The sequence below is a fragment of the Empidonax traillii genome, unplaced genomic scaffold (genome assembly GCF_003031625.1).
Source record: "Empidonax traillii isolate 1590-97213 ecotype Southwest subspecies unplaced genomic scaffold, ASM303162v1 scaffold504:size1219251, whole genome shotgun sequence".
Lineage (NCBI taxonomy): Eukaryota > Metazoa > Chordata > Aves > Passeriformes > Tyrannidae > Empidonax > Empidonax traillii.
Window position 1 is genome coordinate 671247 of NW_020955697.1, and position 26283 is coordinate 697529.

A 26283-nucleotide genomic window follows, 5' to 3' on the forward strand; every position below is an offset into this window, starting at 1 on the left:
AAACTGAACACGCAATCACACATCTCTAAATGGGTAAATGAAAACGTATTGATGTTACCTGTATCTCTCCCTGTTTCCAAAAAAGACTAAAACCACAACAGACTACATTATCTGAGTGTTAGGTTTGTCTAAGTTTTGAAATGAGGACATTTTGAAGAAAAAATTTAAACTGTTTGACATTTTACATAACTTGTCTTTGACAGAAGTCTTTTAAGGCTTAGTGGTTTTGTAAAGCATATCTTTAAGACCTTTAGTAGTTTCATAGTTTCATTATTTATTAAAATTTTGCCAAATAAATGTGTAATTTTCATAACTTTTTGTCTATTATGGTTTGTTATGATTTAATCCAGAAAAACTGATATGTTCTAAGAAACTAAAGAAATAAGTCGGTCAGGACCTTAAATGTATAAAAATGTAACATTTATCAGAATAGTTGAGTAGTAAAACATAATTTATATAAAAGCAAAAGTAATCAAATACAAAATTCAAACAATATGAATATTTGAACCTTATCATACAGAATGTTGAGAAGATGAATCCTGGAACTACAATCCAACAAAAAGTGTTGTGATGTAGCTATAAAAGAGTACTATTGAGGGCACATCAAGTAAGACTGTCTCCAGAAGATATAAGAGATTTTATAAGAGTTACAGAGCATGCCGGTTTTTTTGAAGGTGTGTCTCTTCAGATTAGAATCACACTCTAAAGCCAAAGTCACAGCCCCAGCCTTTATACATACTGTGTGTGACCAAGCCCAGTATTTTCCTTCATTGGGCAAACTTGATAGTCCGCCTTTCGAATGCAATATTTCCAACACGTCGACTTTCATTTTGCAACTCCCTAAGCAGGATCTAATTTACAAAGCATGAAGAGTCTCTGCAATCTGCCTCAGATGTTGCAGTGGGATGAATTTGAAGTACATATGATAATCTCTTATGCTCTACATTGATAAATAGTTTTATTCAGTGATAAAAGGTGCTTCAGTCTATATTATACAGGGAATTTAAATCATCAAACTTAAACGTGGATAAAGGATTGGCTGAGGGTTTTTTTCTTTTGATCTGTGTCCAGTAAATTGCAATCACAGGGCAAGATCATCATGTACTCAAATGTTTTCCAGTTAATTTCAAAATTTACTGGTATTAAATTAGCCACAGGAGAGTTGCACTTTGTCCCTCCGCCTGCAACAGGAACATACTGAGCATTACAAGGGAGAAAACAAGAATCTAAAGAAAATACATCCACAAATGTATGCCAAGATCTATGTAAATTCATGATTTTATGCAAATGGAGTTAATTTACTTTGTACTTTGATTCTTCAATTAAAATAAAAAGCAAAAGAAAACACATACATGATCTTCTGCATAAATTTGACACCTACTGAATTGTTTTCTTTTTTTTTTGGAACATGATCTTAGAAAGTGATAAATATTCCAAACCTTCACTTCTTTCTCAGCTAAAACTCTGTTTGAAGTTACTAAAACGCTGAGACTTTGGTCCTCCTTCAAAATTGCTAGTTAAGATCCTGAGTCCGTACAGGTTATAATCATTTTAAGAAAACTTCACACAGGGACACAATTCTATTAATTAAATCATTAAGGCCTTTGGAGTACAATACACTGAATGTTTTCCATTAAACAGTTTTGTTTCTCAACAGACTAATAATTTTAACAAAAAGCATCTTATTTTCAAAATAATTTTTTGTACAAAAAGAAACTCTCTTCCACCAAAAAATAACACAACAAACAGCAGAGTGAAGGTAGCTGTTAATAATACTGGGTTGCAGAAGAAAGAAGGATAGGTTTATATGTGTTTTTTTTAATTTAAGGATTTTATTATTCTAAAATTTGTCTAAAGTGTTGTGATCTCATGCTACAAACACTGTTCATGGACCAGGAATCTCAAAGAAAATGCACTTTTGATGCTGAATTATTTTCCTAAAATTTCTGTACAATATATATATGCATATATATATATATATATATATATAAATACAATGACAGATCAGCAAAAGATATCCTAATGCAAAAACAGACTTAACATGAAAAAGTTCATGGAAAAGACTGGGACATCAGACACCTGAGTTGTACTGCCAGATAAAGAGTATGAGTTTAATTTGGTTTGATTAAATATTGCTTACAAACTTCCACACAAACCATCAGAGCCATTTTCAGAAAAACTTCAGTTACAGTAATGTCCTATATCATGTAAATTCCAATTAATTCATCCAGGATTCAGGGAAAATAAATACATTCCAAATGGAGAATTCTGTTCCAAATGCAGAGATTTTTAACCCCAGAAGGATTCCTATTAATCCACACTTATCTAAAAATTAATTTTCTTTCTTGTTAAAAGAGCCTGTTAAAAGTTTTAGTAATATTTTATAAATTTAATTTTTGAGTTCCTTTCTGCAGAAATAGAAGAAGATACTCTGGACAATTAGGGGTTAATAAAGGGGAAGAATGGGGTTTTTTAATCATGAAGTAACAGATAATTAAGATTTCAGACAATTCTGAACAGATATTAAGGGAAGATAGCATCAGACTGAGCTGGGAGAGATTAGGTTGGAAAGTTTCTTATTATTTGGACCGTTTCTTTGTGTCAGGGCACTGCTGGTAGCTAAAGTTTTCAGATCAGATATTTTACTCAGATTGTGTCTTAAATCAATGTCTGTATACCATGTGAGAGAGTGAACTAGAAAAAGATCAAAAAGACATTAAAGAACTTGACCTAAAACTCTCTGAATAATTTTTATGATTATTCATCACTCACATGAGGTATTGTTCTGATCACGAGACTGTGTTCCTGTTTCCTCAGGGGAAAAAAAGTTACTGCAACTGACCCAAATACTTTTCTCCATCCTCTAGGTTCTACTTGCAAGAGGAATATAATATTTGAAAAAAAATTTTCTGGTGAATTATTAGAAGAGTGGAGGCTAACAGCATCTCTGTAAACGATGAGGACTTACTCCTTCCTGATAGTTTTGCTTTGGAGCTGTATGTTTCATGTGATTCACATGATGCCATCCCAAAAAAGGACTAACAAGTACTCACACAGTGAAAGGATAACAGGATTGTCAGAGAATGATGGAAAAACACTGCACCGCACCAAGCGTGGTTGGATGTGGAATCAATTTTTCTTGCTGGAGGAGTACACAGGTCCAGATACTCAATACGTGGGCAAGGTAAGCCTTGTGTTTAAAGGATTCTTTAAAGGTGATGCATCTGACACCCTTGATAATTTCACTTCTTCTTCACAGTTGCTTTGCTTTTTGTACAGCAGTGGTCCCAGTTTCTCATTAAGTCAAAGCACAGCACAGACCCCCTGGGGTTTCTGTGATTGTTAGAAGTTGTGAGAGAAGTGAAGTAGTTCAGTGAAAAGAAAATGGGAAACTGTTCGGACTAAAACGTTCCAATTTCTTTCTACATATGCCTATGCAAGTTTTATCACTTTTTCAACTGTTAAACATAAATATTAGATAAGGGAATAGAAAAGTTATGCCTTCGTTCATCTATCTTGAGGCATTTGCCAGTATACTGGGCTGTGTACTTCTTAGAGTGAAATCTAGAATTCTATTAATAATAAAATTGCTGTCTATCCACAATTCCAAGTATGAAGGAAGTATTGGAGGAGAAAAATATCTGCTTTTCATCACTTCTGAATAAACTGATATCTTTAGTTAATGACTTGAAGGACTTTACATTCTTTGAGATCTATCTACATCTGCTATTGCCAACAATGGCACCTCTGAAATACAGTTGTCTGCAGTTCTACTTTTTTTGAGAACACATGACTGAAAGATATTTAGTCCTTTGTGGAGTCTCATCATCCACAGGTCTGACTTGTGGTCAGGTATAGCCAAAAAAACTTGATAAAGATCTAGAATACACCCAGAATTACTTAAAAATAAAGGAAATGTCTATCTTGATGGCTTAAGGTAAAAAAATTGTCCTTTCCAGTTTCTGTCGTTTATCTCCAGTGCTGTCACTGGCTCTTACTGTCAGGTAGCTTTCTCATTTTGGGGTGCCTAGATACAAAACTGATTGAAACATTTCTAGTCAAAAGTTCCAAAATGTTTCTGAACATTAACTAGTATCTCTGGTCATGGGAGACATGATCATCTGGAAAATGTGAAAATCATCTCTCTCTATTAAGAAACCAGTGTCAAAGAAGCTAACTGCAGTAACTATGAACTTGATTCTGACCTTGTCTATATAAACACTACACCATATAATTTTTTTTTCAGTGAAAGAAATTATGACTTCTAGTAGCAGAAATGAAAACCAATAATCCTATTACTAGATCTGTTTATCAGTGTGTCAAATAGGAAGATTTGTTGTAGGAAAAGGGGTCTTCAATAAAGAGTGAACCAATTGCATAGAGATATTTCTTTAAAAAATTACTTGGAAGTATAATTTAGTATTGAGTAAACTTGCCAAGAAAACATACAAAAAGGTACACCATAATACAGAACTGCATTACTGCAAGCTCTACCTAGACTCATAACATTATTTTTTTTTTAATAGAAAGTTGTTGTAGAGGAGAAGTGTCAAACATAAGAGATGATTCCAGTTTCAGTGCCACTGCTATACATGAATGACTCCAAACCACTCTAGTGCTGAAATACATTAAGCTTACATCAAGACTGTCACCACCATATCTGTTGCACACAGGGAATGCCTACATGGTACATTGTAACAGATGCAAATGAACTCTACATTTATTCCAAACTAACTAAAAGCTATTGAATCTTTATTACTATAGAGCTAAGTCCAGGAAGAAAAACAAATCACTGTACAGCAGTTTGATCTGAGCTGTCCCCTTACAACTCCGATAAATTCTTAGGATTTTTCACGTCACTGCAAAATATTACACAAAGACCCTTAGAGAGCTCAACATCACTGATCCTCTAAAGAGATGGAAATCACCCAAAATATTACCCTATGTTCCAAAGAGAAGGAGTTACATTGAAGTGATGAACTCCATATGGTTGCATAAATTTTATAATAGTTTATAACATGATGAAATTATCAGAATTTTGTCCTTCGTGGTATAAAACCATGGTAAATCTGTTTGAGTTAGTTCAAATTATCCTAGGTACATGTGACATACAGCACCAAGAGGAGCTGCTACAACAAGAAGTCAAATAAGGAATCGTTTTAAAGAAAAAAAACACCAACAGCTTCTTTAAACAATATTATTCTGAGGAAGGCTTAAATCTCAGGTTTACTATTCTCCTGCTCAAAGTGATGATAATTAGCAAACTGGTATGTGTGAAGAAAGAATACTTTTATTCCAATCCATGGGAACTAGTTCATAGCAAGTATTCTTATCCAGGCCCTTTTTAATATTGGTATGCAAGGTAGATGGATTACTGGGGTAGAATAATAAATGTAGCACTAAAAATTAAATAAACAGAATTAAGAAACTATAAGAAAATAAACTTCTAAGGGGTCATAGCCATAATACTAAAAAATTATTTTTCTACTATAGTTCAATTTTCAAACAATTTTTATCTGTTAGGTCATTGAATATGTTTTGTTACTAATGCTACTTTATTAAAGTTTTGTTTTGTTATGCATGCATTCTGTTATTTGCAGTTGGGGAGAATCACTCAGTATGACACAATGAGATAAAATTTGTTTCCTAAGAAGGATGGGTACGTGGAATAGGGAGCTATGCTGTGACATCCACACACCTCTCATTCTTACCACTCAGACACCAGCCCAGTTTAGACCAGAGCAGAGATCCAGGGAAACTGGTCACTTGCTTTTACCACTGGACTGTCCAAGTCCTGACTGGCAGTCTGGCCCCATGAGAGGACTTCTTTTGCTCAGACTCTATTCAATGTCAAAGGTTCTTGGAGTGCAAAGTTTCTCCCTCATATCTGAGGTATTATAATCTTAAATATTACTTTTAATGGAAGACCAATTGCCTTGCTAGCCAAGTAGCCCCAGGATCTCTTTCCCCTTAACAAAGGCCAAGGAGCAGTTTTACTGGGACAACTCTCACTCTGTGGTCTCCTTCCCAAATATCTTCCAAGAATAGAAAGTGATCAACAGCTCCATGCCTGATTTTTTCCTTTCCTGTACAGTGTTAATGGACCCTGAAAAGCTAGAACAGAGCTTATTTTGCTAATTACAGTTAGGTAGCTTTTAAGCAAAGACAGTGATAGTGATGACATAAAATACAGACCACTAAGTGCATCTAATATGCTTGGCAGAAATTGAAAATATTGTTTGATGAGCAAAGGAACTCAGCATTCAAGAGCTGCCAAAAGGCTTGATGGCTAGAGCAATTTTAGTAAGGAAATTTCTCAGAAAACAACCACCCTGCAAGGACGTGGATATATGTAGAACAATTGCCTTATGAGCATAATAGGAGTCAAGGTAAATCCAGACAACTTACAGTATATCCCTCTCTCATCTTTCTTTTCTTCTCTCAATTTAGAAGATCCATCCGTCTCATATACAGGCAAATGCATTAAAAATAAGTGTGTAGGAAGTTTTTAAATTTATTGGATCCTACTACGCATACCTGCAAAAATGCAGTAACTGCTTATGGTATCCTTTGTTCTCTTATCCTTTTAAATTATATTCAGGAAGTGCTTAGAGAAACCAGTGGATCTACCATGCTAGGTCTTGTTTAAAAATGCACTGGGAGATAAGCATTGCTCTGGAGAGTTTGCAACTGAAATACTCAGTCAGACATAGGTAAGGTGACCAGTATCAGAGTCCTGCTTAAAAACTTAGCCAAGCAGAAAAAATAAATTCTGAAACATAAAAATGGTCATATTCTTTCAAGATACCTGTTACCTAGTGTGAATGCTAAATGTTCAAGGAGATCATTAATGTGACAAATTTTCAGAGGATATAGTGAGAGGAATTGTAAGTCATTCTGTCTACTAAGAGGTAGATTACAATACAGCATTCAGAGTTAAACTTACGAGATTAATTTCTTTTTAAAAGAAGAAAAACAAACTGATAAGTATTTTTGTGAAATATAAAGGTGTTGAGAAAATAAACACCTGCTTATATATCATAGTGAGGTATTTTTTGGTTTCTGGAATCTCCTTTTCTTTCACTAGTGAGGATCAATAGATTCAGCATTTCAGCTGCTACTAACTTTAAGCCCCATGCAGAACTTAAGAAATGAAAGTTAAAACTGACTTGCTGTGAGAAAAGCCTACCAAATGTACTCAATAACAAACACTACAAAGAGACAACAATCTAAAAAATTAGTTTTATTTTCCAAAGATAGTATTGATTTTATGTGTGTCCATTTCTACTTGACATACCTGATACCCACTGAATGGACATCACTTGTGCAAAATGAGAAATACTTTTAACTCTGTCATTATGAAATATCCCTAGACAAGAAGAAATAGGTCTGAGCAAAATCATCAGCCATTTTGGAAAACACAGTCCTTTAGGTTTTGCAACTATATACTGAAATGATTTCAGGGGAAGAGATTTTTCCTTCTTTAAGTTGTTCAATTACATTTTTTACATGGAAGTTAATCTCTCACCATATTAAACAGGCACTTTGCTAATAAAAGGCTGTTAATCTCGATAGGTGGATAATGTATGAAGTTACATCCAATATATGATGGATCCATTCATAAGCTTCACAATCAAACACCTGCTATATCCCAGAATTTTAAACTGAAGAAATGAAGAAGAATAAAAACACTTTTGTAAGCTACCTGCAACTTTTCTTTCTCATATTAAGGGAGGAAATAGAAAATCAAATAAAAAATAAATTACACTGCTCAAATAAGTTTCTCCATTAATAAAATCCTTTTTAATAACTTTTAAATAACTTCCATAAAAATAAATTAAGTAGGTTTTGCATGTTATAAGCACCATTTAGATTGGATGCAAACTGATGAAAAATCTCTGTTCTACCTCCAGCTAACCAGTAAATTTGACTCATGACATCCTTCATGGTTGGGGTTTTTTGGGAGGAGTGTTTCTTTTGGGTTTTGGTGAGGTAGGTTATAACATGTATTAAATACAACCATCTATTTCTTGTAACCTGCATTTAAAAATATTCAGACATCTACAGATGAGGTTGTATGCTATAGCAGTCTGCCTTATAGAAAAGAGAGACACAAAACCAAAAGAACTTCATATATCAACTAAAAAAGTCTCACTGAATTGCCAACAGACTTGCTGTTATTTAATACAAAACTTCACTCAATTTCCCCTTCGTATAGTACATTTTAGTTTTTTCCCATTTAATGGAATTGGATAGTATTTGCTTGTAAACATAAAATGAAAATGTACTAACGCCTCAAAATATTATTTCGCATTACTTTGCTATCTGCCTTTGGTACACCACAGAATTCCAGGCTCCTTCTTTATATGCAAAGCAGCAGAAAAGTCATAAAATGGGATCAGTAAAGCCCTTCCTTCTTTAGTCTTATCCTCATTTATTCACGTCTTCTCAACATGTTGCTAAGGCCTTGGCCATACTCAGCCTCTGCTTTGAGCAGTTTGGGAGGAAGAAGCTTATGGTCCAAGCAGGTGACCCACTGAGCTGACTCTTGACAACACTATAGTGCCCAAATTGGCAGTAACCTTAATTGCTCCATCCTGAACCATAATTTCTCATCCATAACAGTTTTTATGAATTACCTAATATTATTATTTTTATGTAATGAATTTTTATCCTAATCTTGCCTTTAGAGAATGGGAGAGAACTTTTCTGCTTGTGACTTTAATCAATTTATGCAATTTATCCATAGGGATTTCTTTACAGCATTTGTTGTTTTCCCTCCATAGAGTCTGTTTAAGAACCATCTGTTCTTAGGATGAGAGAACATGAAGGTGCACTGTCCTTTCAGTCTTTCAAGTGTGTCCTCTACTTTGTTATATCTGCATCCCACTAGTCCCACTTGTAAAACTGTTGCAATGAGTACAGCACATAAATGCTAAAAACAGCGTGTTTTTTGATATCTTTGAACTTAGCAACATGGTAAGTTTCAAGAAAACAACCGAATCATAAACAATCATATGCTGCTGACACACAATCATTTAGAAGTATAATTCAACTGGGGGCAGATTTAATCACAATCTTAATATGTTCCATCTAGTATACACTATAAGCGTCCCAAAGCATCTTATAAACCCCAACTTTTGAAGAAGATTTAATAATATATATTCATTATAATCTCCGCTACTAAAGTCAATATTTTAGATTAAATAAAAGAGGAAAAATTAGTGGTGTCTCCTCTGTCTCCTCCTTTTGTCTTTACTTTCCTCTCAGACCTCAAGTTTTAACTTGTATTTGAATAAATACAAGGAAATAATGATGTTTTAAAACAGAAATGAAAAAAAAAGTAAAGACAGAAAATATCAAAGGAATGAAAAAAAAGTCTGATCAATATTTTAAAAAATACAAACCAGAAAACTTATTTGATTTATAAATTAATAAAGTATCTCTACTTACATTTCATTTTTCAGTAAGTACATTTTTTCAGCAAATATTTGGTTTAGTTTCAAGCAGCTATATCTCTAGGCAGAAGTATTTCCTAAATAAAATTGAAACAGGCAAACAAACAAAAAAAATTTTAAAAAGTGCCATAACAAGTTCTTGTATTAGATACATGTGTAACTTAACTGCAAACACCAATAAAGAGCCACAGCTTTACTTTTTTAAAAATAATTTATTTTCTGAAGGCTTCCAACGTAAACCTTATTGAAAATTGCTAGATGTAAAATTTATTTTTGTCAAAAAATAGTAAAAACCAAAGTTTTCAATAAAATTACATTGCTACTTTTAAAAAGAAGGCTGGAGGGCCAGGGAAGAAATAAGAAAATTATGGAAGACAACTGTTACATCTTCTAAACACAATAGAATTCTTTTATTTCAAAGGAAGGACAGCAGTTCATTTCTGATAACCTAAATACATTTTTAACTGAAGTTTCAAAAATAGTGATGAGATCTAATCACATCATGCATAACCCAAGTATAAACAGTTTAAATACAAAAAAACTTGAATGTTACCTTGCAATAATAGGCCTAAGCTAGAATTTTGCTGTCAAATTTGAACATTGTATTTCACAAAATAAAGAATTATTTCTGAAAACAACTGCAATGATCAGAGACTTCAAAGACATGAATAACAAGTGTGAGTTGGCATTGTTTGGTACAGATGGAGCAGCTGTCATGAGATCTGACAGCCTCTGTTTCTTCAACCACATAAAAGACTGCTAAAAAAACAATCTGAAGTTCTTGTCGTGTTCAGGGCAAGAAGTTGGGTTCATATTGTCATAAGACTGATTTACATTCACCATCACGAAAAAGTTTTTGATAGTAAATACAGTCAATACAGAGAAGTACTAGGTAAAGAATGCTCAAAGAAGCAGAATTATGTTCATACTGGAGGTTTTCATGACAAACTAAAAAAAGCACATGCCAAAACAATGACATTGATCCTACCTGGAGGCAGAAGGATGGATATCACTTTTGAGCCCCATCTGTTTTCCTCTCAAGGATTCTGAGTGTGCTTTTCAAGTCCAATTGTTAAATTACCTGGACTGGTTGTGAGGAAAAAAAACAAAACCAAAAACATAAACTAAAAAATAAATCCAAATAGATAAGAAATAAGGAAATCATCAAACTGTTTATTGCAAACTTCTCCCTTTCTCCTTTTCCTTACTTTTTCCATTTCCTTGTCGCTTCTCCTCCCCTATCCTCTTCTGGGACAGGACATCCAGTATGCAATGACTTTCAATTTTAAAAAAAAACAAAGCTGCCTTAATGGATGTTTTGCACTTAATGGAATATATTTTTTATTAACATGTTAATAAAAAGTGGCTTTTCTGAGCTTAATAGGCTCCTGTCCTTGTCAAGCTCCTTATGTGAAAAGGCCTGAGAAGGTCTGCCTCCAAGACCTGGCTGGCTCAGGAACTTGCCTCTATAGGTAATTGTTATTTGTAGAATAGCCCTATCTTTTTGCAACTTCATGGGCTGATATTTCTCAGCCTTGCAGCTTTAAGCCTGGAAAGAGAAGATTAGACTTCTGCCAATCTGCAGACTTATTATTATCTGTTATCAGTCAATCATTTATTGTGCATGAAAAGGGGAGAGGGTAAGGAAAATGTATTTCACAAGATATTTTTCATTATCTTGTTTATTTATTCCATTGATTACATTAGGGGAGCAATTCTGAAGAGGGAAAGTGTTTTGACTATATTGTGGTTTACCGATACTTGCCAGCCTATTGATAAAAACAGTACAAAACCCACCAGAACAAAACAATATATGACTACCTAAAAGACAATTTGAGTGCAAAGAGGATGATACTGTGCAATGTCTTGTTTGTCAAACATGGGTTTATGAATAGTCACCTTGATGACAAATAGGGAAGGTGTCAACAAACAACTACCAAGAAGAGCAAGTATTTTCTTTCTGTATGTGCCCGATACATCAAATCCTGTCTATTGCAGGATTCATCATATGTTTCAGTCTTCTGAAAACTGAAAAAAAATGTTAGTCTAGTCCACGTAATTAGTCAATTTATCACTATGCTGGGCATCAATCAAAAGAGGAATTTGTGATCATTTATCAGTTAGAGAAACACATAATTATGGATATATCATTGCTGCATGTATTGCTGTAGCAGCACAAACACACTGGGGTAACTTCTGCTCGCTCTTGCATCAATCTAAGGTCAAGGAACTGATGAAATCTCTCCTTTCTGTTTTTACACAGCAGAATTTAATAAAAATAATGAGAAAGCATTACAGCCTCCATGAATATTTTAAAAGTTACCAATTCCTCCCTGTCTTCCTTCACATTTTAGGGAAGTATGCCCATTTCATATGGAAGCCACTATACTATTTTTGTCAAATTGTGAGTGTGAAGAAATGACAACAAGGCTGATAATATTAAATGAGTTCTTTACCTAAAGAGAAATTTCTGCTATGTATTCTCCATTTCTGTAGAAGAAAGCTAAGGAAATATTCTCCCTTGTTTTAGTTGTAAAACTCTTAACAAATTCTCAGAGGTTTTTGGAATGGCTAATTCCAAAAACAGCTACAGGTGTAAATTTTTAGCCTAGATTTTCCCATAAAAATAGTATTTGGTATAATAAATACTTGATAATGTTGAAAATAATTATTAATAAAACTTGGTTAAATGTTTGCTTTATATAAATTTTGCTTTATTTTTTCATCTGTGAAATGTAATTGCTAACACTTCTCTAATGCTTTTTCTCTTAACATGTCTACATATAAAGTGTTCCCACACAATATTGCAAAAAAAGCTCTGAAATATAATGAAATATTGTGTTGAACAATATATCAGGACAAACTATGAAAAGGAGGAAAATACATAATGAAATATTTAATATCTGCTTACTTGGTGAACAGTGCTTGAATATTTGAATTTGTGATACAAATGACAGCTTTAACTTTACCTATTGAGTAACAATAACAAAGACAGAAATACTAATGGGATACTGTTATAATTCTATTCCAACATTAATAAAATGCATCTACTTAACTTAGAATTTGTGATTATTGTCAACACCTGTAGCCATTTTTGCTCCTTGAACTTTCAGCTGTTGCTACATACTTCTGGTTAAGAGTTGAAACAAATTAAGTTTCCAAATATTGAGAATAAATATGGTTCTTATAAAAAAGTTCTGGTTTACAACTTCTACACAGCTTAAGTGAAATTAACGCTAATAGATCAAACTGATGAAAATGTTTCAAGTACTGACGCAACTTTTAAAAATGGTGCTTTTCTGATAGTTCAGTCTTACAGGGATTGTGGAAGTAAACATATTTTTCTTTTTAATAAGTATTTGTGATGAATAAACACTGTCAAATACCAGGAGCTAACAGAGCATTAAATCTTCATATATAACTGGGTCAGGTAGCTGAGTGATAGGACCAAATTAACAAATGAAAAATAAAATATTGAAACTGTTTGCTTACCTTGTCTCTCTAGCACTGCTGCATTTGCATTTAAAATGGTGAGACTACAATTCCACAGTAATTTATTTAAAGTATTGAAAAAATACTGTAGATTCTTTGTAAAACAAGTGACTAAAAGAAATAATAATGTATATTTACCTTTAATTTTAAACCTATGTTATATATAAACAAGTGGTGAGGGCAATAAAATGAGTTTAAAGAGAAATTTGGCATGGGAGCAAGTATTTATGTTTATCTTGTCACTGAAGTAAATGGAAGCAGGTTTGCTGCAGAAAAGCAAAATCAATTATTAAAAAAGGGTGTTTTTAACTGTCTTTCTAAGTTTGACTGAATATTCAAATACATTAATCTCTGTAAAGGCTAGCAATTATGAAGTCGAAGAGGTAACAGTCTGATTGTCACCTATTCCATATGAAAAATTTAGAATCACATGCAGAAAGATGGGAAGGGCAAAATGTGAATCTATAGCAGAAAAAATTCTTCAGTCATTTGAAAGTACTGATGGAAACATGAATCAATCTGTTTTCATCTTAATAGTGATACTGCAGTTAATTTTCTTTGTATTTCAGGTGACTAAATCTCATCTAACTTCAAAGTGTGTAAAAGAAAAAGAAATAACAAAACACACCCCAGAGTTTAAAGTCATTCCATGCTCCTAAAAAACCATGATAAAATGTGTCTGTGTGTATATCTATATATAACACTGTTTTATCATCAGGATAAAGAAAGGATTTATGTTGATCCCTTTGATGAGGATAAAAGCGAACAGAATAAGTAAAATGTTATAATAATGATGTAAGGATTATTTTTAATAATTTCTACTTCCATAAGTATCATTCAATAAAATATATCAAAGTATTTTCCTTTAAATGAACAGTACCTATTGTGGGACAGGAAATTCCATAATATCTGTTATTCTGAGGAGAAAACTGCAGCAAAATTGCTGAAACAGTGATTTGAGGTCAGAGAGTGAGTCAATGACAGCAGTTAGATGTAGAACTGATTAACCACTGTATAGGGAAAAATTTAGCATTATGGCAAGGCTTATGTATTTGCAGAGGTCCAGACAAGAAAGAAAAGTTCTTATCAAGAGTAAAACTCTGTTGGGAAAAAAATAAAAAAAAAAAAAAAAAAAAAAAAAAAAAAAAAAAAAAAAAAAAAAAAAAAAAAAAAAAAAAAAAAAAAAAAAAAAAAAAAAAAAAAAAAAAAAAAAAAAAAAAAAAAAAAAAAAAAAAAAAAAAAAAAAAAAAAAAAAAAAAAAAAAAAAAAAAAAAAAAAAATAAAAAAAAAAAAAGAAAAAAAGAGCACTCCTGATAACTTATTTCAAATATTAACAAAATCTCAAATTCTATCTTAAAACCTATCTCCAAATGATTAACAAGACCATGGTCAATATTTCACTCCAGATAAAGTCATAGGATAATTAGTAAAATAATCAGGTTTTATTTTATGTGCTGTGTTCTTTTCCAAAGTACAAAGTAATTTTTTAGACAAAAAAAAAGATTTAATCAAAGAATGGAGATTATCAGCATCGAAGACTACAGTTCCCCCCAAAAAACCTTTTTGTTTTCATAAATTTAATAGAACATTAATATCAATATTTTCAGATTTTTTTTCTGGTCTAACTATGTGCAAAAGCTTTGACTATTCCTGCTGTTAAACTAACAATAATTCACTTTTCCCTTATACATCTCCTGGTGGGCTTCTTTTTTATTAATATTTGCATTATGAATTTAAATCAAAAAAACCACTACCTTTTAAATAACTTCTGAATTGTTTAATGTCTCCATACTAATATCACTTCATATGATCAGCTTGCATATTCAGCTATTATATTAAACATTCTTTAGATGAAGCAATCTGTTCGCTTGCAGGGCTTTTGCTTGGTTAGGGCCCCATGCTTTCATCTAGGTAATACTCTTGCATGGAGTTTTTATTTGAAGCCTCAGGCAGCCTTATCCTGGCTCTCCTCTAAGCCAAAATCTTCATAGTCTTCGTGTTTATTCAGGCAGGTACAATCAGCTTTTGGTTTATGCAGAATCCAAAGCCCATCTCAGGCCCCCTCCAAATGGAGTTACACTTAATCAGTTTCTGTTTTGCCATTAAAGTTATTAAGTAGGTTTGTTAACTATTCCAGCCACCACCTTGTCTTTGTCCCCATTACAATTATGACCTTCCAAAGATGGTATTTTGAAACAAGACTTAAAGGAACCATACAAGTAAGCAATGAAATTTCAGTAAATAAAAATTTCAGTAAATAAAAAGTCAGTGACAAATAAGGAAAAGAAAAAAAATGTTACTCTAAATATTCCTTTCCTAACTACTGGTTTTCATCATGTTCTTGAAAAAATAGCTTCACTTAGAAAACTACATTATCACAAGACAAATTCTAGGCTTGGTTCTTATTAAGTCCTGTCCTGGTTATAAACCTTTTTCTTTGACATACCGACCTTTGAGAATCTGCTTCCCAGATTTTGCCAAGAGTTGGGCATGTGCCTATATGTCTTGGAGCAAGCATGGGGAGAATTGCACTCAGGCTGATGAAGGCATAGCATGGATACCTCTACAGTGTACTTTCACTGAGTACTCTTCAGCTGGTATGGCAGTTTACATTTGCAATAGTCAGCAGGGTAGAGAAACAGTACAATACTTTAATACCAGTCTGTGGGCGGTTTTTTGTTTGTTTGGGGTTTTTTATTGTTGTTTGTTTGGTTGTGGGTTGTGGTTTTATTTCTTGGTTAGCTTTGCCAATAAATGAGCAGTAGCAGAGGAGCTTAGTGATGTTTCAAGTCAAGCGGTGACCTTACCTACCTTCTGCCACCGTTCATTTGAAAATTCAGTTTTAGATAAACATTTCAGATCTAAAATGTCACCTCTTAACAACAGCATTTGGAAATGAATATTGAGAAATGAACAAATTTCTTTTTGTGAGGTGCATACAGTGTCCACAAAATATTTAGTTTACCAATTTGCAAAGCAGGATCATGTGAAAAATACATCATTTTAAAGTGAAGCTTTGTGATAGAGATAATTGTGAATCAGTAATTCAACATAATATTTTTTAGGTTTGAAATGTATTCATGTAAAAGTAAATATGGTTTAGGGGTAGTAAATAACTTAAAATCTTTTGAGTGTTTCTGGAAATTACATATAGTTGAACAGCTTAGGAAAAATGCATATTCTGGGATCTGCTTCCTTTGAGTCAGCAGGACAACAGTCTGATTTTGTTTGTTTGGTGCTGCAAACCTGGATGTCTGTTTACATATTTAAAGCCAAAAAAGACACTGACATTAAGCTTATATCTTAATGTCTTACCATTCCATTATACTGTATGAATTTTTAAAAATCATGCAGTTCTGATTTATAGATATTTACCTACATATATATACACACACACACACACACATATATATATATGTATACATATAAAATTATGACTAGAAGTGCTAAACTACTCCTGTTATTGATATGTCCTTCAGGTCACTGTGGATGACCCATTCTTAGAAACAGTATGACATTCAGTATATTCAGTCAATGCAGTACTTGTCTAAAGTTAGGGCAATGGGTAACTATACAAGTTCAAGGACATCAGGTTCATAAAACAAAACATATCACAAACCCACACACAGGTCTATTCTAATTTGAAAGTTCTAGATGATGGGGCCAGGGAGGCAGGGACTATAAAATAATTAAAAATTATAGTAGCCATACTAAATACTCTCTCAAACCAGCATCTCCTATTGCTTCTGAGATAAAGCACTTGGCTAGAAGAACCATTGGTCTTCCCCATTAGAGTATTCCTTGTAAGCTTATTAATGTAGAGCTGAACTCAGATCAATTAGTTTTGAAGAGGGAAAGGGATAATCCTTATCCATATGACAAATTCATGTTGCTTCCATGGCAAGAGATTTTATTTCTGTCTATCTCTGTGCACATCTTTTGGAACTACAGTGCATTTTGAGTGCTTCTAAAACAGCAAGAGACATCACACCCACAGACAGATTTCACTCAGGAGCTTCTGGTGAGAGAAATCCATGAAAAAGATATCCTTTGTTATTGTGAAGCCTTTAAAATAATGATGAATTTAACACCTGTTCCAGGGATTGATTAAAGTGACAGTGCTTGATGTTATGATGTGGTAATTTCTGACCTGTAGATACAATTGATAACTACAGACACTTCTTGTAAATCTGTAACTTGTGTTATGGAACAGACAAATGACAGTGTATGGCAAACCATAAAAAAAAAAAAGTTTGACTCTTTTCATCAGGCTGAAAACCTGTAACCCAGACACTGATTTGGAAAGTAGAGAGAGAAAACATTTTATGTGCTCTGAAATCCAGTTCTTTGTACAGCAGTAAGAATGCAACCACTTTTGCAGATTTGACTACAACTTAGCATTTAAGGCAAAGGAGATACAGAAGGTATGCAGGGAAAGGAGACGCTGGAGAAGAGAGCTCTGGTTTCCAGGACTTTCCCCTTACATATCAGGGGGAAAGGGATACATATGGAATTTCCTCGTATTGTCCTTGTATCATCAGAACCAAAAGACTACTAAGAATTCTGCTGAACCCTTCCTGAAAGGAAAGCAATTTACGCTTACCTACTAAGTCAAAATCAGCACCTGCACCTAATGTCAGCAGTGTTTTTCACAGTAGCATTCTCTAGAGAATTTCTAACAATAGACAGCTGAACACAAGAACCAGATGCTGGAAAACAGAAGATAAGAAAAGTAAATGTCATTTGCCTTGTTTAATATACAGTCACTTAGGTTACCATCACACACAGAGTTTGGCTGTTTAATTAAGAAGTTTGTGCTGATGTCATGAATTAAGTCAGGTAAATGCATTGCCATTTAGCACATACATAAAACTTTTGATTAAACACATATAAATAGAAAATTCAAGCAATGCTTATACTGCTACTTCAATCTACACTGAAGAGCTACTGCAGCTATTAAGACAACTTCAAAGCTTTTAATTAGTTAAAATGCTAATGAAGGAGAATATTGGCTGAGCTGCTGTTGATGATGTATCCTAGCTGCTGTGAATCTCACAAAGTTCTGAAATCACACAATAGGAGCACTGGTCAATATTCTGCACTAGCCCTCAATGACAGATTTTAGGTTTGGCAGGGATGCTACAAGCCCTTATTTTAAGTGCAACACTTTCATTTTTTGATAAGAATCAAACTATTTTGTTTTAGGTAATATTCATCTATCCTCTTTTCACAAATACAGTCTCTTCCCCAGTTTTATATACATAACCTTCTTTACTTGAAGTAAGCTTAGAGGGATAATTACAGTCAAAATTCCTGGGGTCAAATCAATTTGTACTTTAATACATATTGGGATGACTTGGAAAATTCAATTTCTTTGTGTTCCACAGCTTCAGAATAAATAGCATAGTATAATCACCATATATGAATAGAAATTTGATGTAAATAAGCAAATGACCGTAGAACATATGCATGTTTTGCAGTACTTAGCATGTGTTTTCTCTCAGGTCAGGAGCTTTATCTAAAAACTGTGATTAAAAGATGTTTCAGGGATCCTAAAAATAAGGAAATTTTCTTTATTTTCTGCTAGTTTCATAAAGAGTCACTTTGGACACTTAAGAATAGCTTATGCTTCTTTGTTCCTTACCATTGCTTACTATTTATACTTATTGCTTTCACATTTAAAAAGACATAAACATACTTGAAAGAATCGTACTAAATTTGACAATTCATGACACTTTGTCAGGTTGAGAGTTCATGCCATTCAACAATCTATTGTTGTTTCTCTATACATTTTCCAGAGTAGGTCTGGATATATTACAGCCAAAACTCAACATGTTGTAACTGTGAAGTTATTAATGTAATGCTTCATTATGTTAATTTCATGAAAAATACTTTCAAATTGAAGTTCAATTGAAATTGAATTCAAACCATTTCTATATAGCTTGAAACCTTTGCCTTAAGTTACAAAGAAAGAAATGCTATGAAGGGTAAACTCAAAGAAAAGACTTTGTAGCCAAGGTAAAGTTATTACTGCCAATGACGTGTCAGATGGAACTAAACAATCTTTAAGGTCCCTGACAATCTATAATTCTGTGTGAAAGCACCTTAGCTGCATCAGGAACTAAGAGAGAGGAAAGAGAGAAGGGAGAAGGAATATTTTCCATCTGGAGCATAAATTCCACATTAAATAAAAAAAGAGCAGAGATGTGTTCAGATAGCTGAATTATGGCTTATCAAAACTTTATATAGAAATACATTTGTTATAATAAGACACTACCAATGTAACTCTGTTCAATTTTCATTTTCACAGGGAGGAAAAACCTTTAGCTTTTATAGCTTCCAGTTTTCTTCTGCCAACTTTTGAAAATCTCAGATCAAAATAACTATCACCATTTACACTTCACATTTTATTGTTATTCCTCTTGCAACTGGGAGAAAACAACCTCAGCAAGTAAACCTTAATATACTCCTTTAAGAAAGGCCTTTGAATTATATATGCTGAAGCAAAACCCTATTCCAGTCAAAATCATTGAACAGCATGCAATAGGCCACCGCTCCAAACATCTGGAATCCATATACAGGTATTCACAAACTCACCATTAACATTTTCAAAGTTTTGTGTAAATACAAATACAATCTAAATTTACTGGTGGGAGTGGGAAGAAGTAACAGAAAAGACTGCTGTAGAGCAGATTCCTTAGAAATTGCATCACGCAGATGTAATAGAAAAGAAGAATTAAACCCTTTAGGTTATCGTAGCAAATTACAGAACTTATGAAAATACATTCACACTGTGAGGACATTAAAATTGTCTAATGCAATTTGTAGAAATTTTGCTCAAAGAACTTTTTGCTTCTACTTATGCACATCACTAAATAGCAAGTAAGGATGAACACCCAAGTACAGTAGTACACAATATACAAGGCAATGTCTTTGACAGTGAACACAGGAAGAAAGGTAACACACAGTAGCTGTATCTAACCTGTGGTATCGAAAACTGCTTTCCCATGCCAAGAAAAGACCCAGTTTTGCATATCTCTCTCATTCCTCCCTGTCACAGTCTGAGAAGAGCAAATAAAAATAGATGAGACAGACAGGAACCTCCAAATACTCTCCCGTGTGACCAGGATACTACAGTGTTTGGAGTTTCAGATGTTTGGGCCTGGAAGTGGAAGTGGGCATACTTGTGAATTCACTTGTCCTCCAGATCATATTTCAACCACCTGCTCATCTATCTGGTAAATTTATGACACATCTGAAAAAAACCCATACAATACTTCTGACTTTAAAGCTCTGTATTTGCACCATTTCGTCCTTCAATGTGCATCCACATTCTACTGTGATTACTGCTCAGTGCAATCCTGATTGTTTGATGTACTCTTGGACAGTTTTACTTGTGTTCTGGTAGTAGTTTCACCACAACAGTGTGGAAATCAGCATGGTCTTCATCTCCCAATAAAATATGCAGATACGCCAATTTAGTGCTGCTAAAAAGAGTTCATTTGACCACAACAACCCCCCAACATATTTTCTTCATTTTGAAAGTAAGGAAAAAAAAAATATTTCACACTTACTAGAAGGTATTTACAGGAAAATAGAACACGGGATATCAGGATTCCTCTGCTGGAGACAACTATGTGGGTGGAGGCAGTGAAGGTAAGAGATCTGAAGCAATAAACCTTTTTCTGTACCATGATACAGAGGCACGATGTAAACCACTGAAACTGAAAGCATTAGAAAAGGGCCTACCACAACATAAACATGGGTGTACCCTCTCCTGGTGTGTTTATGTCTTTACTTTCCCCTCCCTCCTCTCTGCTAGAGATATTTTTTTTCTGATTTTAGGCAACTGAATAAATGTTTTCACTGTATTTATGTATAACAACCTTGCTAATGATAAGTACCTTTTCTTGCTCTTTTTTCCCCTTTTCTTCTGCAACAACAGTTGTACAGAAATAATATTGCAAATAAAAAGAAAACTAAATGTTGTCAGGCAATTTCTTGCTTCTAAATGCAGAAAAAACATTCATATCACTATATAATTTGATAGCTTTGTCCATGGATTCTCCCTTCTTCCATTGATTATATGCCTACCTAACTCAAAAAGACTTACTATTTATTAGAAAGAACTAAGAAAGATCAGCTGCAGAGTCCATAAAGATGGACCTTTAAGAAACTCTTTTCTAAGGCAACATTCTTTTCTTTTTCCTCTATATTTTGTTTTGCCACTCCATACTAATTCCTGAACTTGATAATTTATAAAGTATACTTTTACTCTCAAGAATGATATCTTCTCTACGGTTTGTCATAATAATAGTTTTGAGAGAAGTCAAGAGTTAGACTCAGAATCCATAGTCAAATGAAATACTTCCTGAAACCAAGAAGTTATGTGCTATAACCATCTTTTGTTGACAAATACTGAGGGCATAAGGGTAAAGTGTAAGCTAAAGGAGCAAGGTATTTGATTTAGGGAAAATACCATTATGCTAAAGGACTCCGAGCTAATCTACTACTTGATTACTCATTTATTTATTGGAAATTACAACAACAGTGACCCATGTAAATTTACGTGAAGATTTTTGAGAACATCAAGATTACAATTATCACATCACATAAAAATTCAGTTTCACAAAACTGGATAGACTGGCTAATTTGAGATGTGCATTTTTCCTATGTAAATAAAGAAGAAAAGATTGAGAGAGCATTTATAAGTATTCCCAGATTTATCAAACATACATTGTTACAGAATTACCTAATCATCACTCCCATAAGTATTATCAATGTCTTTATCTCTGATGATCCACAGGAAAAGTTATGTTGAAAACTGTTTAGCCAGCCACACAGAAGACTACAGAAAGACAAATATGTGAAAAAGAATAAAGAAATCAAGATATTCAGAAGTGCATCTGGATTATGTCTTCCTTCCAACATGTTTCAAATTAATTCATGGGGATGGCATTTGTTATCAGAGTGGTCACTATGTACTCAATGTATTTGTAATGTGTAATCTAATATATTATCCACTTTTGTTTGAGTTTGCTTTGGCTTTTTCTTTGTCACTTTAATTTGAGGTATTTTGTTGTGTTTTTTTTTTCTTTATCATTTATTAAAATGTTTCATGCTTCTCTGACCTGCAGAATGAACAACTTATGGTATGAGAAAGGAAATATTTGACAAGTTCATTTTCCTACCCATGTAGGGTTTTTGCTTGGTAACCTACCCCCCTCCAAATAGAGAAAAAAAAGTCATGTAGAGTTAACCAAACCAAAATACTTCAACTTTCTGTGATCTTTCTAATAATAAATTGGGAATAAGAGGTGGAACTATTCATTCTTAGGAAATCACTATCTATTTACAATTTTCTCATGCTTGAAAATTCTGTTTATCACTTCATAGAAACATGAGATAAGTAGGAAGCCTAAAATACACATCACATTTTGAGCTAGCTGACATCTTTGTAGTTAGTTTGAAAAGACAGATGAATTAAGCTAACCTAATCTCTGGGAGTCTATGAGAAGCTGGGTAAAGGAATGCCACTGGACAGATGTAATTTCTTTGTCAGAACCACTTGTTAGCATAGAAAAGATCACTGCTCCCACTACTTGCTTATTGTTGTCCTTTTCAAGGTGTTGTTGACCCTGGAATACAAACAGAGTTGCTCATCTGAGCAGTCAAAATGAGATTGGCAAGCTAACAGTATTTACATTCACAGCCTAATGCTCATCTGCATCTGTATTCTTTTACTATATAGGACCTCTTCTTAGCAGATCACCAGCTCTGTGCTAACTGCATATTAATTTACATTCTCTGAAAGATTCTTTAGGTAGCAGAACTGTCTGGGAAAAATATCTAACAGGTTTTCAAAAATGAACTTCATTACTACTACACTTAACCACATTAAAATATAATTCCAATAAAATGCATGTTATATAATTATTATTTCTGATAAAATTCCATGTCTACTGTATGTGTTTATTTAAATAAAGAATTTAGCTCTCTGTTCTATATCAAGACAAATTTAAAAATCTCATAATATTTCCTACCCCATTCTCTTATTTTTCAGTTCAGAACTGTGCAGTATTTTCCTTCAGTAATGAATGTACAACTACTTAACTTTTGAGAACTTATACAATATAAGCATGTACATGACTAATGTTAATACTATAAACAGTTTAATAAATTACTGATTAGTCAGCAGTGATTCGTAGCGTGAAAATCAAGAAGTGCTTCCTTATATTAGGTGTTGAGAAAGGATGTTATTTTCTCAGAGGCTCCAACTTCCCTAAACCTTATATTAAATTATTTCTCTTCTCCTTATCCATGAGACTGATCCCTCATGGTGTCCCTAGGCACAGTTCTTACCCTGGCTGAACCCCTGTTTGGCTGGCTGACCATGCTAAGGAGGCACATAACAACAAAGGCATTGTAACAAATATTTGGACATTTTAAAGACTCAAAAAAAGCTGATTCATCTTCATGAGAACGATGAGTTCAGGTGCTAGTCATCAGTCCTGAAGATCTGATTCTTATTTGGTATATTTTAAAAATCTTCAAACTCAAGAAAAAAGATAAAATCGTGCTTCGATCACAAAGTGAAGAATATCTCAGTAAGAAGGAGTATGCACTGTTTCTGAGGAACAGGAAATTGTTCTGCGCAATGCAAGACAAAATCATCCGACAGAAAGAAATATGCCATATTTTGTATTTGAAGTCTACTTTTTTTTGCTAAATCGAATATGAATATAAGAATCAAATATTTTTCATTAACTTTGAAACTGATTACTTAATGCTTTGTATTCTGTGTCAAGATTCCCATAAAGTTTTGCAGTTTATTTTCTCTGTATTATCTGTAGAACTGCAAGTTGACAGAAACTTTTTTTTTTTAAGTGCTACAGGCATGTTTTATATAAGTGATTCAACCCACTGTTTGCAATCCTTAATAATTTTCACAGCTATTTATTATGCATATACTCTGATTATATTAAGTGCTAAAACTGGATGGTCATCTCATCCAGTCTTACCTCTGGAAGCCCAAAACAATAACCACGTAATAGTTGATGACTAGTGTTACGCTACATTGTTAAAATAAAAAAAATAGGTGAAGAATTTGAGCAAAATCGATTTCAATCATCCTTCATATAGGTAAAGTAATAAAAAATTTGCAGTAACTCATGAGGTAAACACTGGTAAGAAGGCAGAAACAAAGCAAGATGTGGAAAAAATAACTTACTGCTCTAGTGACTATTTAGAATACCTTTACTGATACTGTATTTTCTGATACTGATTACTGGTATTTTCTCAGGTTGATGATATACTATATTTTTCTACTTAGAGAAGTAAAACAATGCTTGGATAACACTCTGTCCTCATTTGATAAACACTCAGGTCACTGATCTGTGGCCAGATGTGACTATAAGCATATATCTAATGAAAACATCCTGCAGAAGCTCATAGAAAGGAACTATATGTCCCTGCAAATGAAATTAGAAGAATAGACTTCTGAAGAAGAGGATTATGTGAGAATTTCTGGTGCCTGGGTCAGCTTCAGTGACTTGTTTTGTCTTTGGTTTTAGGCACTTTTTCATAATGGTGTTATATGAGAAATAACCAGTGCCTGTAAGCTCACAGTGACAGTGTTTTGAACTCTTAACAAGAGGTGGAGTAGGAAAAGGACTGTTAAACCTGCTTTTATCCTTTGAAAATTTACCTCCTAGTGTTCTTGAAAATTATTTCTTCTATGTGGGGAGGACTAGAAGGAAGAAAATAATTAACTGAGGTAAGATGTTCCTAAAGGAAAAAAGGAAAATGAAAGGAAGACAACTAGAAACATAAATTACTTAAATCAGAATATTTACAGGTAATGTGTGGAAGTTCAGAAGCTCTAATCCTTAAAATCCATTCTTCTATGTTGTTTCAAGTTAACTGCTTGCCTTATCATCAACCAGTAAATGGCAAGGCAAGGATTATTTACCTGGGAGTTTTACACCCCCTGTCATCTTAAAAAAGGTGAGTTCTGGTCATTTCTAGTCAGTTCAGACTGTTCAAAGAAATATAATTTTTTGTTTTAAGTTGATTATTTTAAGTACTGTTCCAATATATTCTACATCCTCCTGTGTCCTCATGAGTTTGATAAAAGCTATTTTTTGTGTATGACTGAGTCTAAAATTTTCAATTTTTCCAACAGTGAAACAGAAGATAACCACTACTGACCCCAGTTATAGTCAAGATTGTACAGACTTATTCATATATCCTGAATTATTTGGTCTGTAATAACAATACATATATTTATAGAATTCTTCTTTTCTACCTCTCTGAAGCTACACACTGACCAAGATAAAGGAGATGGAAATTTAAAATACATATTAACAGGAGATGGGGCTGGCAGTCTGTTCATTATAGATGAAAATACAGGAGATATTCATGCTGCAAAGAAATTGGACAGAGAAGAAAAGTCCCTGTATGTGCTTCGTGCCAAGGCTATAGACAGAAAAACTGGAAGACAAGTGGAGCCAGAGTCTGAATTTATCATTAAAATCCATGATATCAATGACAATGAACCAAAATTCACCAAGGACATGTACACCGCCAGTATTCCGGAGATGTCTGGAGTTGGTAGGTAAAAACTTATCCTTATGTAAAATACAAATGGGTTTGAGCTGATTTGGAATTTATAAGTAACTTTATTAGCTTCTCTGAGTATCCATGGAGCGATTTCTGTTGCCAGTAATGTATCATAAATAATTGGTTTCCGCTTTTATTCATTTGTTTCATCTTCATCCATTTTTTTAATCCTTTTTCCATGCCATAAGCTACTTTTTGCTCTTTTAAGACCAGCAGAACCATCAAGGAATGTAGCATATACAGTTGTCTTATCAGTTACTACATAATTTTATTGCAGCCGAGAATATCACATAAAATGTGTCACCTTTGTATTTTAAAGCATAAGCTTTGAAAAATTTCTGTACCTTTAGATAAAAACAACTTTAGCATGTAATTATGTAAATCAATTAATATATCAAAATGATGTAAAATGTCCTACAAACGTTTTTGGTTTTTGGGTTTTTTGTTTTTTGTTTTTTGTTTTTTTTTTCTTTAGTATCGATATTGATTGAGGTGGTGGCAGTGGTGTTTGTTTTATTTTAATATGGACTTGTCTTTTTGGTCATGACTTCTTTGATACCATATGAACTCTGTACCCAAAGACTGAACTGATTTTGTCTCAAAAATATTTGTCTTCATGAGTAAAAACTTACAGCTATTTACAATTGCTGCACTGAAAAGTAAAAGTGTGGAGTTACATTAGAAGTTATGTGATAAATATATCATAAAAGGA

The 26283-nt window shown here is 33.4% G+C and overlaps 1 protein-coding gene across 2 annotated transcripts in view; it reads left to right on the plus strand.

The window, feature by feature from the left end:
- Positions 1–26283, plus strand: part of CDH9 (cadherin 9) — a 100136-nt gene that overhangs the window by 26697 nt on the left and 47156 nt on the right. For both annotated transcript variants that reach the window (XR_003572657.1, XM_027896622.1), the window contains exons 2-3: positions 2868–3184; positions 25268–25562. Coding sequence is in view for 1 of the 2 variants with exons in the window: in XM_027896622.1 (XP_027752423.1) it covers positions 2957–3184; positions 25268–25562 (523 nt within the window). In the remaining variant the exon portion in view is untranslated. The remainder of the gene's footprint in view (positions 1–2867; positions 3185–25267; positions 25563–26283) is intronic.